Here is a 19,292-nt window from a genome sequence, read left to right on the forward strand (position 1 = left end):
CTGGGGTTTTTAAGACATGCTGGCAGGTTTCTGTGGCTGGGAACCCTTGCAGAGCTGTGGGTGGGAGTGCACTGCCCACGCCAGCACACCCAGAGGTTCACCAGGCTCTGATGCTGGAGGCACCAGGCAGGGCAGCCCCACAGACAGTGGCACTGATGGATGGACAGACAGACAGAGGAAGGACTGGGGCTCCAGCAGCTGCACAGCTCCCACAACCAGAAGGCTCCAGGACTTCTCAAGTCTCCCTCTCTGTCCACACTGCCAAGCTAAGGGCTTGGCCCAAAATTCCCAGGTTTAAACGTCCATGGGTTTTCTGCCACGTCTGTGACATTTCACTCATTCAAGTGATAACTGCCTGCCTTTCCACGAGCCTACCCCTCAACCCCAAAGCTCTCTTCTCTCCTTTCTCACCAAAATCAAGAGAGAAATGCTTAATGCCAAAATCACTCACAGCACTAAGGATGGGATAATTAAACACTGCAGATTTTTAACAATTACAAGAAGAAAACTTGCAAAGCAGAGGGTATTTGTCACATGGTGAAACCAGCTGTAGAAGGAGTTTTGAAACAATTCCAGCTCTTTCTCCTTTTCTTTTTTTTTTCTTTTCCCAGGGTAGTGACATTTCTCTTTTACAAGCAAATTAGTTGTTAGAAAACACATAAAAACATGTCACACCAAGCTGTGCCCAGGCGTTTCATGTTCACTTCACCCCCTCCCAAAGAGTTTTCTTATAACTAAAGAATGAGACAGAAGCAGCTAGAAATCTGTAATGGTTCCATTTATTAATACGTATATCACAAATACTCACAATATCAATGCATTCTCATTTGCATGCTAGACAGAGGCATTATTAAAAAAGTCCTATTTTTTTTTAAAAAGGTTTTAAACTTTTGCTTTCCCCCAAAAATATTTCATATGCCTGTTATTTTTTTTTGAGATTTTTTTTTTGTGTCTGTGTGTGTGTGTGTTTTTATTTCCATTTGATTCAACAATGTACTTGGTGGCTGCAACCTCAATGCAAAAAAGAAAGAAAACAAAAAGAAAGAACAGGAAAAAAGTATGAAGGCCGCAGTACAGCACAGTTCAATTAGTTCATAGCTACATAATAAAAATAAAGGGAGCAAAAATTTCTGCCTTCACAGTAAGCAACAACACAGCTTAATAACAGTATTACACAGGATCAGGTTCCGAGGCAAAATGCACTAGACAAAGCCTACCGGGATACGCACTAGGCATACAACACTGAGTAAGAATCAAAGATGTAGAAGAACATCAGGAATAACAGTTCCCTTCAAGCACAACATTTTAACATCATTTTCAAGTATCTTTATGTTATGTTACTGATTCCTTTGTTTTTGGGGAGAAGGGGGGACAGGCGCAGGGGAAGGGGGGAAAGGATGGAAACCTTAGTAAAGCAATAAACAAACCAAGAAATTAAGATAAAAACCGAAAAAGAATATATATTTCATATACCGGTTTATATGGATGTGTGCAACACTTATTAACCATGGTGAAAGGCTAATTATGCCCTCCAGTCACTACATGCACAGCCCGATCAACGCTGTTAATGAGTTACCTTTGTTAACTTACGATGCAACTACTGTGTGACCAAGAACATACAGACGGTGCCGTCCCCCGGGGGTGGCGCTGGCTCTGGGGGCCGAGGGGACCCGGCCACACTCCGGGTGGCACCGTGGAACTTCACAGGATGGGACACTAGGCGTGGGACACTTGGGGAGTGGGGTGGGTGCGAGTGTGCGCGCGCACGGGCTTGCTCGTGGGGGTGTGCGTGCGTGCGTGCGTGCGAGAGACAGTGTGTGCTATAACATTCATGGCAGTCTTTCTCCAGCTCTGCAGCTCCTGGTCTTCACACAGGCTCTGGACTTCACACTTCTTGAAAGACTGGAGAGCAGGGAGGATAGAAAAACCCAAAAAACAAAATAACAAACCAACACGTGGGCTGCTTTGGTTGATATCAGTATTCACAGCAGGTGTTTTTTGCAATTTCTTTGTTGGAACCCAAGACATTCCTCTGGCTGCCCTGGAGGGCTCAAGCCCCTGCCCGGGGGGCTCAGAGACCTTGGCACAGAGCCCAAGACCCCTGTGCCTTTGATTTAGCCCTTGGAAATAACAGTTACCAACCTTGTATGAAGAATTACAAACCATGACAGTTTAAGTAGAATGATCGTGAATTTATCACGGGGTGAAAAATAGATTTTTGGGGTTTTTAGAATGGGGGTTCAGGGGGCAAGATGGAGGAATCTGGACATGTCCAGCCTTTCTCCTTCTTATTCCTAACCTCCATCTTCTGGGTGATGTTGGCACTTCTAGATTGGTTTAGAGTAGAAGCTCTCTGTCTAACATAAGTGATAGGTATTCTTTTTCCAAGGGCCAAATCAAAGGCACAGGGGTCTTGGGCTCTGTGCTAAGTCTCTGAGCCCCCTGGGCAGGGGCTTGAGTCCTCCAGGGCAGCCAGAGGAATCTCCTGGGTTCCGACATCTCTTCCCAAGAAAACTGAAATGACAAAATTCAACACTGCATTCCCTCCACCCTTCTTTTTTTTCCCCACCACACACAAAATTGGGATGAAAATCCCAAAGCAAAGAAGCCCATGGGAAGGCTTAATTCTCAATGAACACGCTCCGAATGAATGAATGAGAACTTAGAATGAGAACTTGCTCACTGTCTTCAGCAGAAGCAGCGCAGCCACAATACCACAGTGAGGCTTTTATAGTTTTACCCCCTGGAAAATGGGAAAAGCTCACCTTGTTACACCATCTCGTACTGGTTAGCAGTAATAAACCGGGACAGACAGCATGCCAGCAGCATCCCGATCAACTGTTCCAGACAAGACAGAGACAGAACAGAATTTCAGTTACGTACATCAATGCAGAGGATTGGTAAACATGTAATTCATGTTCTGGAGTTATTATGCACAATGTATTTATGCCCTATTTTAAGGACTGCTCTAATTAGAAAAACAGCATTTAAACCTGTTGTCTGTCTTTGTCAGATCTTCCTCTTGATTTTTGACATTTATTTGACAGACAGCATGACTTTTTGGTATTTTTTACTCCCGTTGTCAATGTCTGGCCAAGCCAGATGTACATGAATAAACTGCTGGGGGTATCAGCTTGTTACAGGCTGTGTTTCACTTGCTCCACGTGGATTCCTCACCACCACCCCTCAGCCCTGAGAGCTGGTGCCTTTAACTTCTTTATCACTGTGCCAGGGAAAAGCTTCCTGATGTCCCACACTGGTTATGCTTCCTTTATAAGAGATGCAGCACTGTAGAAATGAGCACTGTAAATCTGGAAATAACTTTTTAAAAAGTAATTCACTATTCCCTTGGCTGTCACTCAGATTATTGAAAACAGATCCCAGGCTTCCACTCATCAATAAGCACTCAATCTTTTCAATGTTTTGTCTATTGCAGTTTCTTAGTGCTTCCTTCATGTGCCAACAGTGTTAATACGCTGTAAATAATTCAACCTCACTTTTCTCATTGGGGTTGGTCAATTCATTAACTCCCGAGCATATCCAGAGCATGCCTAGGTATGACTGGCTGGCTGCTCATCCAGACTGGATCCTCCTATTTCACTCCTCTGGATTTTGTGTCCCTTCCCCTAGACCAGGCAGTGCTCCCTGTTAACACAATCATCAAAATACACATCTGTACCATCTTGATTTGGGCTGGCACCAGCCCAGAGCAAGGCTAAGCCAGGGTTAACTCAAATCTAGATACACTTTCCTGTCCCTAAGATGTCCCAGTCCTCGTCAGGCCATGCTTCTTTGCCAGAGATTTGTTCAGTTTCCTGTTTCAGTGTCCACCAGAGCTCTTCTGGGAATTTCAAAAGGGCACTGAGTCACATTTAAAAGCAGGTTGAACCCTCCTGTTCCCCACATGCATCCCCTGATTTTGGCACCAAGGATGACACTGCCTTGGTTAGAACTACATGTATCGATTCCTGACCAACCTCCAACAAAAACCAAAGCTACCAGGGTCCAGGGGCTGTGTTTTTGGTTGCCAAAACAATATGCTTTTGTCTTCTCTCTTACTTTTTTCTTTTCTTCCCTTTTTTTCCTAAGATTATCGTGGTCTTCTAAACTATTATATAGAAAGCAGAGAGATTTCCATACCGTGGTCTTGCCACAGGTGGAAACCTCATCAGCCCTGAAAAATCTCAGCTGATCCCAAGAAGACATTTTAGCCATTTTGTTACCTATTCTACTCATCACTGCGAGGATGATTTAATCAATTGCTGAAGGTGTTGCTGAAAACCAACCACATTCTACAGGTTACCTGACACTCTGCTGTATTGCACTAATGGGAATTCTTACAACACTCCTGCAGCTGGCTCATGCACTGTTTCTTTAGCTCAGATGAATTTGGGAGAATGAGATTTCTGTTTTGGACAGTGCTATGTATTTCTCCATGCTCTGACAGGCTGAACAGAGGGAGTGGCTCAGGGTGGCCCTCTCCCACCTCCTTCATTGTCACTTTTCTGTGTTTGTGGTGAGTTTCAGTCTTTCTTCACCTTTCTTGGCTGGGCTCAGAAGTCACCTCTCTGCCTTACTGCATTTTTAAGTAAGATGAACTTTGCAGTGTATTTAACCCAAATTATTTTCCCTGAGCAAATTCCAGCCCAGACCCAAATAAATTCCTCCCTACCATGGCCAAGAATGTACATTGCAGTTGTTTATTTTTCCCCACCACAAGCACCCAGGTTACAGCCACTTCTCTTCTCAACCACCACAATCTGCTGCTTGCATTAGGTTTACAAGGGGTAAGATGCTGCAGCCTCTACAAATAGGAAACCACAGGCTTTTCTTTCCCCCTGCAACTGGAGCAGACTTCCCCAGATATCTCTAATTAGGGATTCTCCTGTTCTGGGTGGGCTGTAACTCTAATAATCAGTGTGTCCAAACTTTGTAGCATCTGCAGGCATTTAATGGTGTTTTGTTTTACTCAGCTCACTCCTAAGACAAGTGGCAGGTTACTCATGAATCTATCTTCATGATCTATGGCCCACTTATTGATTCTTGGCTCTGACCTTAGGCTGGTTTAGGCATTTAAGTGCTTATAGTGACATAATGTTTAACTCTGTATTTCAAAAATAATGGCATGCATGTCAAGCCATAGCACACACATTTTATTCAGCATTTCTAAGTATTACCAGGACATAACAGAGCTGTAATAAATAGTCCAGAAATGCTTTGAATGCATATAAAAACATGTGCTTTTTGATGTGTTGACTTCCACATTTAACCACAAGAGCACTGCTCCTCCTGCAGCCCAAAAGAGGCAATATTGCACTGAGCTGCTGCATTTTCTCCACGGTGCTCTTTCATTACAGGCAGAACTAGAGTCCTCTGCTTTTCAGTCAGGCTAGAGGCTCCCAGACTGCAGCACAAATCAGCACTCTGCACCCTGCCTTGCTCTCTGCATTTGTTCCATCACTTGCCTCCTCTGCTCTTCAGGCAGGAGGAAGCTCCTTATCCCATTGTGCACCAGGTTCCTGCAGCTCCTTTGAAAAACCAGAATTGGTGGTAAAGGATTCCCACAAAGAAACTCCTGCTGGGAGCTGCATTCATTTCCCTGCACTCCCATTGCCTCTCAAATGCCCCATCTCAACTTTTATCCACTTATTCATTTATTTGATTTTAGTCTCTTGATTTTTGAGTGCTAAGCTGACAGACTTGGTTCTCATTTGTCTTCTCTCTTACTTTTTTCTTTTCTGCCCTTTTTTTTCCCTAAGATTATCTTGGGTCTTCTGAGCTATTAGATAGAAAGCAGAGAGTTTTCCATACCGTGGTCTTGTCACAGGAAACTTGAAAATGCTGACAAATTCTTTGGTTTAGACAAGAGGAAACCCACACCCCTCAGGTGTGTCTACCATCCTGCTGGCCACAGGTCACTCCAGCAAGCAGAATGCAGTGAATTTCTCATGGTTTCTAGGGGCAATCTCAGGCACATCTTAGTTCTAGCCTCTAAAAACCATCCACAGCACATTTTGTAGCAATCTTATCCCCCCTGTACACATAATAACTGGCTTTTTAATACACTTACTCTGTAGGAGTTACCACTGACTGGAAGCTGTTCTGCATGACATATTTATTACACCTTATTATACTGAAGAGAAAGAAACTGAATTGCAATTTGAATTTCCATTTTATTTTGGGTCTTGATATTGTCATAATTTTTCATTCTTTGGGAGAATTTCTATAAATAGAAATGTGTTGAACTAACTTGGAATTCATCAGCACATCAGGTAAGCCAAAGCTGAGGGGAATCAGGAATAATTTCTTAGCTCAATACCTTGCCATATTCTCAAAATGCAAATCTCCAAACGTGCAAGTTCTCTGGCTCTATTTTAAAAGAGAGAATTTTCTGTGTCACATGTCAGTTGTTTGATCAGCCTCCTGTGCTCTGGTGTGCCTCTGTCACAGGCCCTGCCTCCACTGAATCCACTGTGATTAGCCCTCAGAAACAGCCCAATCTTAGACCAGATTTCAAGTCACATATTGGATGCTGATGTGGATCCCATTCCTCACCCCTGAGCCAGTCCCAGCCTCCCTGTGCTCAGGGAGGAGCTGGAGCAGACAAGGTGGATGATTTCTGCACCAGAACCAAATCCACCTTCAGGCAGAGCTGCCCACACTGATGCTGACAGCAGAGAGGGTCCATGGCTGCATGGGAATTTATCTTAGAATGATGGGACCTGTACATGCCCAACAACTGGTCTGGAGCACGTGGAGAGTGCCTGATTTCAGCACAAAGGGAATAATGTGAACATTGCACTGAGTCTCCCCTACTGACAATCTCTGAACCCCTCCAGACAGTGTCTCTTGCATTCCTTCAGCCAATGCCTGCACTGCAGTTTTATCTAGGCACAGCTCTCCATCATCTGTGCAGTTTGCATAATTTTATTCTCTGTTGGGCACAACACAGCAATAATTTTTCTGCTCTGAAGAGCACCTGCTAAATGGAAATTATTCCAGCTGGAAGTGAACATTGGCATCCAGGTCCAAAAACCATCAAATTTTATTTTGTTGTTATTATTTCAAACCCGAGGAGCAGATCAGACAAGGTCAGCAACACAGTGGTTTTTATAAGAACTCTTGACTCTGATGGGGAGGTCTGTGCCAGGCCTGTAAGATTTGCAATGCCATTACACCAACTTTCCCTATTTCTGGGCATCAGCACATTCCCCATGCTAGTCAACACCTAACAAATCACGTGAAGGAAAGGCCCTTGAGCATGCTTTGCTGTAGAGGAGCAACGTGATTTAATTTGTCTTTTATTTAGATTAAACCTATTCGCAATAGGAACAGCAAAACCTCGCCTGCAGCTGGAGCCCTGCCTGGCATTTCTGCCAGCCACCTTCACCTGAAATCAATTTGTAAACACTGTCCCTAATTGGGCCCAGCAAAACAGATTACTCAGTGAATTAAAACTGGCCACCTTCTATTCTTCAGAGCCTGGGAGAGCTGTGTTTTTCCTCTCTGCAGCCTCTCTCTTCTCTTTTTTAGAAGTCTGCTAACACCCCAAGCAACTGGGCATGTCCTCACAGTGCCAGAGCCCAATGCCTGCTCTGGGCAGTGACATCCCCACCTGGCAGCAGGGCTCCTGGTGCCACCAGCAGTGTGAGATGCCAACAGCACACCAAAACCTCATTTTTCCCCTCAGTCACAGGGACTAAATGCCTTGCAGCCCTAGCTGCCTGCAGCCTGCCATGAAACACCCATTAAATGCTTTCAGGCAGTATTGGTCCTGACTTTTTCCCCCAGCAGCATATTTTACAATTCTACTAGTCTCATTTTTCTTTTGGATAGCTTTACAGGAGGCATTTAAAACGATGCTTTACAGCCTTCTGGCTACCTAGAACCAAAACTGAAACCCGAGCCTGGAGTCCTGTAGCAGCAATCAAACCCTAATCAAGGCTGGAGAAGAATATCAATGCTGTCACCATTCAACAAGAATTAGAATAGCTTATTAAAAACACCCTGACCTGCCCTTGTCCATGCACAAACAGCTCCAGATTGTTCACCTTTTCTGGATCCCTGACACGCAGGCACATGCTCTGGGCAGCTGCTGTTGTGGTGAACCAACATTTCCACCCACACCAAACCATGGGCTGCTCACATCCAACACCTGGGCCACAGGGCATCAGGCTTCCAGACATGCCCAAGGCAGGGCAGGCAGCCAGACTGAGCCCAGACAATTTTAGGGCTCCCTCAGGCTGTGTGCAGGCTGATGGAGAGGATGTGGGGGCTGTTTCCCACATGGCTTGGGGACAGTTTTGATTGTGCATATTTCCCTCTCTCTCATTTTTGAATGTTTCCAGCAGAGTCCCTGCTGTGACACACGAAGTGAGTGGTATAAAGGAGCATTTTGTTGAAAGATGCAGGTGTTTTCCTGCCCATTCTTGATCAGAACAATCTGACCAGAGCTATACTTTCCCCAGTTCCTGTCTACATAGATTCAGTTTGGACATCATGGAGCAGAAAACCCCTGCTTAGCTCTCCTCTTGGTGCCACACTCCTTTTGGTGCAGACAAGGAGTTGGTTTAACAATCTGATTTTGGTAGATTTAACATTTCTCACTGTTCAGTGTTAAAGGGAAAATAAATCAAATTGGTCACCAAGTGTCCTCTCCAGGCCCCAGGTCCAGGATGGGGAGGCCTGAGGGTGCACTCCTTTGAATTCTTGAGTCTTTTAAGAACAAATAAGAGTACTTAGAAGATAGAAGCCTACCCAAACAATGGATAAGCTATTTGTCTTCTTAGCATTTATGCTCCATTTAAGCCAATGTTTTATTGGGTTAACCTCTATTTGACCCAGTGCAGGGACAAGTTGTTTTCCTTGAGCTAGTCATTAGCTCAACCGTAACTGATATTCCCAAGGAGAAACTTCATTTAAGTTGAAAAAAAGAAAATCAATGAACAGATGACCTCAGGACTAATGAGCATGCTGAGTTCAGTCCCTTTCCATAATCCTTCCTTCCTTGAAGTCCAGGTAAAGAAAAAGAGGGGAAAAGAAAAGGGGGGAAGGGGAGTGTTTATGCACATACCTGTGAGAATGCAATCCCAAAAGCCACTCCAGCTATGATTCCCATATTTGTCTCCATAAAACTGGTCACCAAGTCATAACAGCCCTGGAAAACAAACATCATCATTCTTTGTACTGACCTTCCCTGCCATGAATGCATACATACAAATTTCTCATTTAGAATGAACTCTGGCTAGACAGTATTTCTGCTGTCATTTCCAACAGTGTCACCTTTTTTTCTAAAACAGCAATTCTGAGTGAATGATGTGGAGTTGTGGCAAAACCAATTACTTTTAGAAACGAATGCATTTCAATACTTTTAAAATCTAAATGTGATGTTGCACTCATTTTTATGGGTCTTTTTAAAGAAACTCAGTTAAAAAACAATATAGCTTTGACCTGAAACCAAACCAGTAACAATACAGCAATGTTATAATGCAATACAGATGTCAAAAATGAATAAATGATGCTGATTTCCTAATACTCTAGATATTTAATAAAGTGTCCCTTGAGGCATTCTGCTTGCCTTTACCCATCAAAGGACACCAGGCAAGGCACTGAACAGCATGTAACTTTAAACCATGTAACAAAGTTATCAAGGGTTTTGTATGAATTTTCTTGATTCATTTGCCCTTGGACATAAAATTCCCTGTCCTGCTCCCCAAACTGAATTTTCTGTCTGCTGACTTTCTTTTTCAGGCCTCAATTCACAGCTCAGACTGGGGCCAAAGGATTCATGTGCAATATCTGCCCTTCTCTTGGATAGACTTTTTTGAGATGTTCCTCCTCAGTATAATAATATTTGCCCAGTTTCTCCCCTCACCTATTTGACTCCTCAAAAAAGCATTTGAAGTTATCTCCTACTTTGTGGTGCCTAATTTAATCTAAACATGTGACTTGATACGGGAAGAAAAAAAGAAACATGGCACCAAAACCACTGCACATCTCTTTTTTCTTTCATATTAACTCATCTGTCCCCACAATCCAAAGTCACTACTCAGCCCCTTTTGCCACCTTCCTCAAATGACCAACACCCTGGCTGAAGGCCAGTCCTGAGGAGTTTTTTACATTATAGCTTTATCCACTTGATCAGAAATTGGAAAACTCAGAAATAACAGCCAGTTGTCTTTCCCAGCTTGGACTCCTGTCCCATAAGACAGAAATGTCTGCACATTTCACCCACATCCACACACCCCTCATTCTGCAAGCACTGTAGGAACTCTTGATGGCCTCAGAGCATCAGGTGCTTGTAAAAAATAACAGCAAGAAGGGCAAACAATGTTCTTTATTTCAGACAGGGCACTCATTAAATAAATTGTACCATTTCTTTAACTTCTTTTATAACATCACAAGACATTTAATCCTGAGAGTAATGAAGTACTGAACCTAATAGTAGTACAGCTGGTCCTGATTAATTTCTGAAATGTTTATGTGTACATATCAACTCTGTTTTACCACAGTGTATAGTAAGTCTGATTCAAGCTTGCTTATTTAACCCATCAAGCAACTATAGTTTGTGTGTCTTACATGTTATGCAATGAGATTAGGTTTCTCAAGCAGCATTTTCATTCTGTCTGACACGGCTTAATGCTCTCCCAGCTCTTCTGAAACCAGTTCTGTTAGAGAGCCTTCAAGAGATGCAACACTGAAGCACAGCGGTAATTTAAGGGAGACAGAAGATCTTGTCAACAAAACATGCAACGGCAGAGTTGTGATCACCCTCCTCACTTGAAGAATCTGTTTTCCCAAGCCACAATAATCTGTTTTCTGAAGAACATTGCTTACATGCGGCTCAGTTGCTCAATCCTTACTGTGCAAGGGCAGCACCCACTGGTGCAGGACAGGACAGAAGTGAGTGAAGCACCTCTGGGTGCTGAGCAGAGATCCAGAGCACAGAAGGGACAGTTTACAAAGGATCTGATCTTTCTCGACTCCATGCATCTGTTCCTTTCTTAAGATTTTAGAGAGAAATAGTTCTTGAGGTTTCTTGGTAAAGAACTGTGATTAAAAGCACTAGATGAACATTAATTAGCTAATCCTAATGACAGCCCTTAAAGTTAGGTATGTGACTTAGTGCTGTCTGAGATGAAGAAACAGAGAGCCCAAATAATTAACCCAAGGTCACTAAGCAAGTTGGAGTCAGAACTAGCAAAGCAAATCCAGAAATGCTGTCTTTTAGTCCTGTAATTATATTATTAGTTTAATCCTCTTTGGTTAATTCACTATTAGTCCTCAGAAACTGCTAGTAATTTGATTAGCTCATAGAGAACTCATTTTTCTGATAGTTTTGCAAGATCCACCTAAAGATGTAATCCAAATATACTTGTCCAGAGTCATGGTGAGATGGATCTTCCACAACACAGGCAATAAATATTTTCCTTTTTCTCCAACACTCAGAGAGCAAAGGGCCTGTTTCCAAGATGAGCAAGGGGCTCAGGTCAGAGGCAATGGTGTTTGGTACTATCTGAAGTGAAAGGACAGGGCTAAACAACATTTTCTCCTTGCTTTTTAATCCCATGCACCTTTCAGAAGCATCCCACTTTGCTCAAATATCTGGGAAAACTCAAGGTCTAACAACTGATGAACACAAATCTGCAACTTTTGATTTTCAATGGCTATGTCAGAAAATGAGACAAAACCACATGAACTTCCAAACATCTAAATTTCCTCTAGGTAATTAAATCAAGTGATTTCTTCAGCTATTTCCTGAAGAATGAACAGTGCTTTTCTGTTGGGTGACTTGTGCATTTGACAGGAGAGCAAGGAGCAAGAATGGCTGGAAATGTGTTACCAGCCCTGGCCAAGCACTCACTGATCCCTCAGTCATGGCTCACCCTCCATGCTCAGGCAAGATCACTCTGCTGGTGGGGACTGTGACTTACTCAACCAATGGACACCACCAACATCACCAACATTCCACACATCTGCAACAAGTGGCTCTCATTAAGCCATTGCAAAAAAAAAAAAAAAAAGAAAGGCTTAGTGGAAAATAATCCTCTAGCATCCCTTTTACAATAGATGCCAGTAAATGTTGTCTACTTGACTGGTTGTCAAAGATGTTTCAGGCTGTGCTCAGCCACCAGCCCAACTTTCTGAGTCACAGGTGACTGAGGTGAAAAAGGCAGAAACAGAAGAGACAGAGGCATTTCCATATTTCCCCTGTTGTCCTCAGGGCTTCTATTTATTTTTTAAATAGATCTCTGAAAATAAAAGCAGAAAAGAAAATAATCCTTAAGTCTGACTAAGCTGTGCTGCTACTTAGAATGGTGATTTAGCCACAATATCATTCCTCTTACCAACAAACTATTCCCACTCTTGCAAAATCTCAAGTGAGAAAGAACTGATGAAACACTAGCACTTGAAGCAATAACTTGAGTAGCACTTCTTCAGCACAATGTCTAATGCATAGATGCTGCATTATTTTCTCTTTATTCTTCCCTTTCTTAGCGTTTTCTGTATTTTTATTCTCTAATTATTCATTTTCTTCCTGTTCTCCCTGCTTGCCTTCTCAATCCTATTTCTGTCTTCCCAATCTGCTCCTCCAGGTGGCCTCAGGGAAAAGGTCACTTTGGCTGGGCTGTGCTTGCAGTCCTACATCTTCAAAGACTTTAACTCACAATAAATGTACCCACCAACCACAGCATTTACTGTCAATCACTTGTGTCACCATCATATTTTCTGAAAAATCCTCTTTGCCCATGATTTCTCTCCTGGGAAGGTGAGAAGCCTCAGAGAAAAAGGAAAACAATATTATCTCATTTGCTTCTCCTGTGTTTTGCTGCTTTGGAATGTGGTTGGAGATTGTTTATCCAACAGGTGATTGTTTGGTTTCATGTGAATTATTTTGGCTTAATGACCAATCATGGTCAGGCTGTGTTGGACTCTGAGGAGAAAGTCATGAGTTTATTATTATTATCTTTTAGCCTTCTGTAAGTATCCTTTGTCTATTCTTTAGTATAGTTTCAGTATAGCATTCTTCAATATAATATAATATCATAAAATAATAAATTAGCCTTCTAAGAACATGGAATCAGATCCATCATTTCCTTCCTGCCACGGGGGACCCCAAAAATACCCCACACCTGTTTTTCCTCAGAACTGCTGCATCTGGGATTGGATTTGAGAAAGGGCAGCTCAAAGAAAATGAAGCAAGTGCAGGACCAAGCCCATCCTTACCATCACTCCAGCCTGACTTGCACGTTATCAACCAACCATTTGAAATGAAACGCAAGTGCAAGCAGGCACACACTCCCCTGGGGTGCTGGGTGGTGTCACAAGTGCCTCTGGCACAAGTTACTGGTACCTTCTGGTTCACTTTAGTGGCAGCCACGGTCATGTTGCGCAGATCCTGAGTGTTACAGTCACTGGAGTTCATGCAACAGCTCGTAGGGATGCCGTGCTTGAAGAAGTAAGGGCTGGTGCTCCAGTTGGTGTAGCTCTGAATGCCACAGCAGCTCAGCTGGGAGGGGTAAGAGGCAGGTTTAAAACACACAGACAAACAAACAAACCAGAATTAAAACTAGATCAGAATCATCTCGGCCCACTGCATAAGCTCATAATCAAAATAATGACAGGGCACCTCAAGTTTTGAAAAGCAGATACCACCCCTGCCCCATGAATTACAAAAGTACCAGGGATGTAACTTACAGAACATGGGAGCAGATGACCTACTAAAAAAAGTTATTTTATGAGCAGAACTATTATTTGTAACACTTGATAAAGGTCCAGCCATAAACCCATCTTTTTTTAGTTGACAATCTGTTGGGGATTTTTTGTTGTTGTTGTTGTTTTCTTTACTTTTTTATTTGATTAAAGATGACCCTGTAAATTCAAGGCCTCAAAGCATTACACAGAATTGCATGTAACACATACAGGTTCAAACTAGTACAAATGCATAAGGTGAAGCCTCTCTAACTCACCAAAATAATTTCTAGGACAATTCACTGAGCTGTGAATAGAAAGAGACCATATGTTCACAGGGTGTATCTAGGAAGTCAGCTAGAAAACCCTAAATTGGGAAGGATGTTCTGATTTAGATCCTAAGCTAGAAGTCAGAGACTCAAAAGCATGGAGTATGTGCTGAATTTTCTGCAAGGAAAGGGCTTATAAATGCAGTTCTTGTAAAGAGAGAACTATGAATGAAATAAACATTCTGCTACAACAGAAACACTGAAAAACTACTCAGAACTATTTCATTTGGTCAACTCCAAGGAATCAAACATTTAAAATACAGGTTAACATATGCAAACAGACAATTTGACAGCAGAATATACTCAGCTTGGAGCACTGCAGGAATCTGCTAACCAGGAGAAGCCAGGTTAGAGCACAGTTTTAACCATGCTGAAGGGTCCAACACAAGAGCTGTAATTTCTAAAGGTCTGGAAGTCATCAATACAATCACACTGACATTTCAGCCATTCATAGAGCCACAATCATATGGAAAAGAAATTGGCTCGTGGAATGTATTGCAAACTGAAGGAACAGCTTCTTGCTAGGGCAGAGCTTCCGGTGGGAATTTAAATGTGAATTTTATCACTCTGTGTTGTAGTTGGTGGGTTTGGTCTCTTGTGGGTGGCATCCCCAGCTGGTTTGGCTGTGCTGTGGCATTTGCTCCTGCCCTGTGTGCTGCTGGAAGTCAAAGCAATTCCCACTGCCCTGCTGCCACCCTGAGGGTCAAAGAGGCTCTTCTCCACCAAGCTCCTACTCCATCCCTCCAGCACAGCTTTCACTGCCAACCTCAGCAGTTTTCCCCTCCATTTTCCTCTGGGGAAAAGATACCCAGTTTTTCTCCTTAACTCACCAGGTCTCCTTTGCCAACCTCTCACTGTACTTGTGAAGAGAATTGCTGCAGTTTGTCAGTGCTGCAGGATACAAGATTATAAAACTCTGTCTCATCCAGCTCAAATTTAAAACATTTTATGATCTTACTGGCAAATTCCCTTAGGAACAAGGTGTGTTCTTTAGGAATAGACCTGCCCCATAAACCTAATTCAAGATCTGGGACCAACAACAAGCCAGTGGGACAGGCCTTGCCTTTATCAGACAGTTTTTTCACTAAAATTTAGGAATCCTGGGCAAGCATTTCCTTTAGATCAGTTTTGCCAGCCCCTGATTTTGTTTGCAAATTACACTTGGAGATTGAGCCATGAAAACTTCACATTCTGGGATTAAATCTGTGCTTTCTCTATTGTCTAATTTTGGTACCCAATTTGAGACTTACACTTTCCTGTACGTTATCCACTGCATGGCTCCGCTCATCGTTCTTGTTGTAATTCTGGATTGCCTCGGTGTATGTCCTAAGGAAAGTATCCTTGATCTGTGAGGGTGAGGGAAAAAAAACCAGCCCACATGAGCAACAAGCAGCACAACATCTGAAGCAGTTTTTGCAGGAAGCAAATTTCCTAACAAGACACCCAAACTAGCTCTTCCCAGTTGTTTTTAAGGGTGTTTTTAGAGCTGGCAGAGCTCCATCTTAACTATCAGGAATAATTTATGCCATTTTTCCAGTGGGATATCAGACACAGAAACAAGACTACTCCAGCAAACTGATGTTTAAAAAAATACTGTAAAATGACTTAACCTATCAAAAAGGTATCATTTTATGATTTTCCACCCGAACGCTTTGTTCCAGCACTAAGTCTGAAGGAGACTGGATGCTTCCCCCTGCTCATGGATGCCAGGTGGGAGCCAAAGCCTGTGCAAACACCCTGGGGACACAACCCAGTGGCACCAAACTAAGACATGAATCTCCTGACCAGGCATCCCCAGCACCAAAAGGATTTGGATAAGGAAGAAGAGGTCCCTCGGGTGGAAAATGTCAAGCACATGATCAGGAATGGCACTTTGGGTGGGAAAGGGGCTGGGAAGCAGATGATGTGAGCAACTCACATGGCTGTGGCCTTCACAGGAGACTACCTCACCCAAAAGGGAGCAGTCACTGGGGCTGCTGCAGGTTAGGTGGGATGAAATGGGAATCCTCAGCAGCTGGACAGGCACCTCAGGACCTCATTAAAAACAATCCACTGCTTGCAAGGGTGAGCAGCAGAAAACTCTATAGCAATGGAAATGTCATGTAAAAAAAGCTGGAAAACCAGCTCATACAAAGTGAAGAGACAGGGAGGGTCCCTGGGGCTGCTCTGGCTCAGCACCAGTGGCATGTAGGTCCATGGACTTACAGCCAGAAACCGACATGGTTACAGTGGATAAAGCAGGAGTGTTACTACAAATCTAGACCATCACGCTTTTTTAAAGCTTCTTCCTGTCCCAGTTTCCCCCTCACACTACTTCTAATCTCTCTTTATTCTCAAGATAGAAATGAAATCCCATCCCACTCCCTCCCCACCCCCTCTCTACCCCCCCAGCCCCCCCAAGAAGAAAAAGATTTACAAAGCAGCAAGTCTGGTGTGATGCAGAAGTTTTCTCTGCCTTACATAAACCAGCATTTGCCTGGCTGAAAAAGCTGTGTTCAAGAAAAGCATTTAATCTGTTTTGCAGCCTTCAGCATATGTAAAAGAGTAAAGAAGATCTTCCATGGTGGACACAAAAAGCCTGATAGCTCCAGAGTAAATCACCAGGCAGCTGAGGGCAAGAGCTTTGGCTAAATCCCCTCATTTGGAATGGCACTGGTTTTCAGGAGCTGTACAGGTTATTGTGTCACAGCAGCCCCATCCCTGGAGATGTGCTGGAGCCAAGCTCAGTGCCCTGCACGTTCTCCATGCTCCAGGGAACTCCTCCAGCTGCAAACATTTCACCTCCCACCTTCCAGCTCAGCACATTTCCACCTACCTCGTGGCGAAAGACAAACCCTGAAATGCCAGCCACCAGCTCAGCCAGGAACACCAGGGACAAGAACATGGCATACTGGAAAGGCAGGAGGCAAGAGAAGTCAGAGCACGACAGGCTTTTGTCTCAGCACAGATATTATCACATGAAATGTAACTTTCCCCTCTAGGCACCTTCAAAGACGTTAAGAAACCAAATGTCTTTTGGAGGAGATACACGGGTTATGACCTGAATGTAACACACGTGTTTATACAACTCACAGCTGATGTATATTGCTTAATTACTGCCTTTTCTGACATTTCTGTTCCCACGTTTCTCAGCATTCTTGTATAAATTAAAACACACTCACGTGCCAGAGGGGAATCCAAGTCACTCAGGTTCTGATCTTGCAATAAGGAACACAAACAGACCCTTCCTGTTTGCATGGTGCTCTGCTAACCAGGTGTTTTTGTTTGTGTTTATCTATCTCACTGCCAGATTGGGATTTGCTGCCTGGTTCCTGAAGTTTCTCCAATGAATGAACTGAAACATTGCCTTCACTGGAAATATTCTCACAGTAACACCAGACATATGCTCCAAATACTTTGCTGAGCCAAGGTCCATATTTGGCTTTAGGTGCAGCATTTGGATCAGGAGCTAAATAAACCTTGAAAACAGTGCTTTCACTGTAGGCACTCACCAAGTACTAAAAATATATTTAAGCAGAAATAAAGAAGGTAAAGAAAAATTGCAAAGTGGGATAGTAAAATTTGAAGTTGGGGCTTAATTTTCTGGAGGAAAAATTACCTTTTTACTCCACCTGCTAAGTAACAGTTAATTAAGAAAGGAAATATTTTAAATTAAATTCAGTCCTAGCAGGATTTAGTGGAGAAAGGGAAACATAGTTTTCATGAAAGGTTGCTGGGAAAAGGAGCACAATGGTGAAAGCAGAACCAGAAAAAATGTGTCCAATTAATGCAGCTGTCAAAACACTGTCTGTTCAGGAGAGAAAAGAAGTTTAGAAATATTTCTTATACATACAATGAAAATAAACCCACGTGCTTGGAACAGCATATGCCAGTGTTAGTGGCATGGCTTTAAGAAAGTTATGGAGCAGCCAGCAGAGCCTGATTTCCTATGGATTTATACCATCATTCACCTTTATCCCTTTCCCATCTGGGCTGCAGCGACTCCAGCAAGCCTCTGCACACGCCCTGACAGCCCATCACCAGCAAGAGACAGCAGTGAGGTTCCTGCCAGCTGGCCACCAGCTGATGGAATTGCAGCTGCTCCCTCTCCCCCTCCCTGCCATCATTTGAGGAAATTAACTCCCTTTAACATGTCCTTTCTGTTTTAAAGAAGCAGTTAAAACTGGAGAAATATCATCCCATCTCCTTAGAAAACCAGTCCCAAAATACTGTAGCAGGAGATGCATTGCACTGTCAAGCCCTTTCTCACTAGTTCAGTGCTTCACAAGTGCTATTTCTACCCTTCAAATCATTCCTCATGCAGCATTTTGCTCCTAAACATGCCTAGAAACACAGTTTATCATGTAAGTTTGTTTAACATGCAGTTATTTTTAATTTTAAGGTAGGCTGGAAAACTCAGAACAGAGAAACTCATACAGAGAGAGGTTAAAGTGGACTGAGGGACAAAATCTTCCCCTCTGCTCAGTGCACCTCCAGCCCCTGCTGCTTTTGAGGTGAGCCCAAACAAACTATAAATGCTCTGCTTTTTGGCTTGAATTGTTCTATTCTAGTGAATGTTAGGAGAAAAAGAAGGGCTGGTGTGCTTTCATGAGGTTCCAACTATTAGTTCCATAATTTCACATCAGGGTATTAAACTGACCCTTTAAAATACAGTTTGAAAGAATTTCAGATTTATGATGTTTTGGGCATCTTTCAGATTGTAAATATATTTATCTGTGTGGCTCACAGAAAACCAGAATGATTGTAGAACAACTCACAGAGCAATTCAGCAGCACCACCCTGCTCCAAACATTTAGGCCTATGTGCCACATGTAGCAAAATTCAGTCACAGTCAATCAAAAACTGGTTTTGGTGAAGGTTTTTTCCCCTTTATCCAAAAGGCACAAATGTTGAAAATAATGATTAATAAAAATCTAGCTTATGTGCCAAAAAAGTTTCAACAACATCTGTCAGGGTGTGGCAGCAGCTCTCTGGTCACAGAGAGTGACAGGCACAACTTCCCCAGGCATCATTCTGGGAAAGGCTGTGAGAAGATCAGAGAAAAAAATGATAAACAATTCTTATCTTAACCTGCTGCACCTGTTGTTGTGAACATGTGGAGTGTTGTTATAGAGATTTGTTTACTAAAGGGTGGGTTCTTAATTAGCCAATGGTGATGGTGTTTTAATTAAAGGACCAGTTAGGTCCAGCTGTATCATAACTGTCTATGAAAGGAATGGGTTTCTTAATAATGATAATAATAATAAAGAGATTGATCAGGCTTCCGTGAAT

General features: G+C 42.9%; 1 protein-coding gene across 1 annotated transcript in view; it reads right to left on the minus strand.

The window, feature by feature from the left end:
• Positions 1-760: 760 nt before the first annotated feature.
• The window catches only part of TSPAN7 (tetraspanin 7), an 89,947-nt gene continuing 71,415 nt past the window's right edge, over positions 761-19,292 (minus strand). The window contains exons 3-8 of the mRNA XM_030949478.1: positions 16,837-16,911; positions 15,272-15,367; positions 13,355-13,510; positions 9,074-9,157; positions 2,766-2,838; positions 761-1,902 (exon numbers count right to left, since the gene is read on the minus strand). Of these exons, the coding sequence (XP_030805338.1) occupies positions 2,770-2,838; positions 9,074-9,157; positions 13,355-13,510; positions 15,272-15,367; positions 16,837-16,911 (480 nt within the window). The 3' untranslated portion in view covers positions 761-1,902; positions 2,766-2,769. The remainder of the gene's footprint in view (positions 1,903-2,765; positions 2,839-9,073; positions 9,158-13,354; positions 13,511-15,271; positions 15,368-16,836; positions 16,912-19,292) is intronic.

This window comes from Camarhynchus parvulus, chromosome 1, assembly GCF_901933205.1.
Source record: "Camarhynchus parvulus chromosome 1, STF_HiC, whole genome shotgun sequence".
NCBI lineage: Eukaryota > Metazoa > Chordata > Aves > Passeriformes > Thraupidae > Camarhynchus > Camarhynchus parvulus.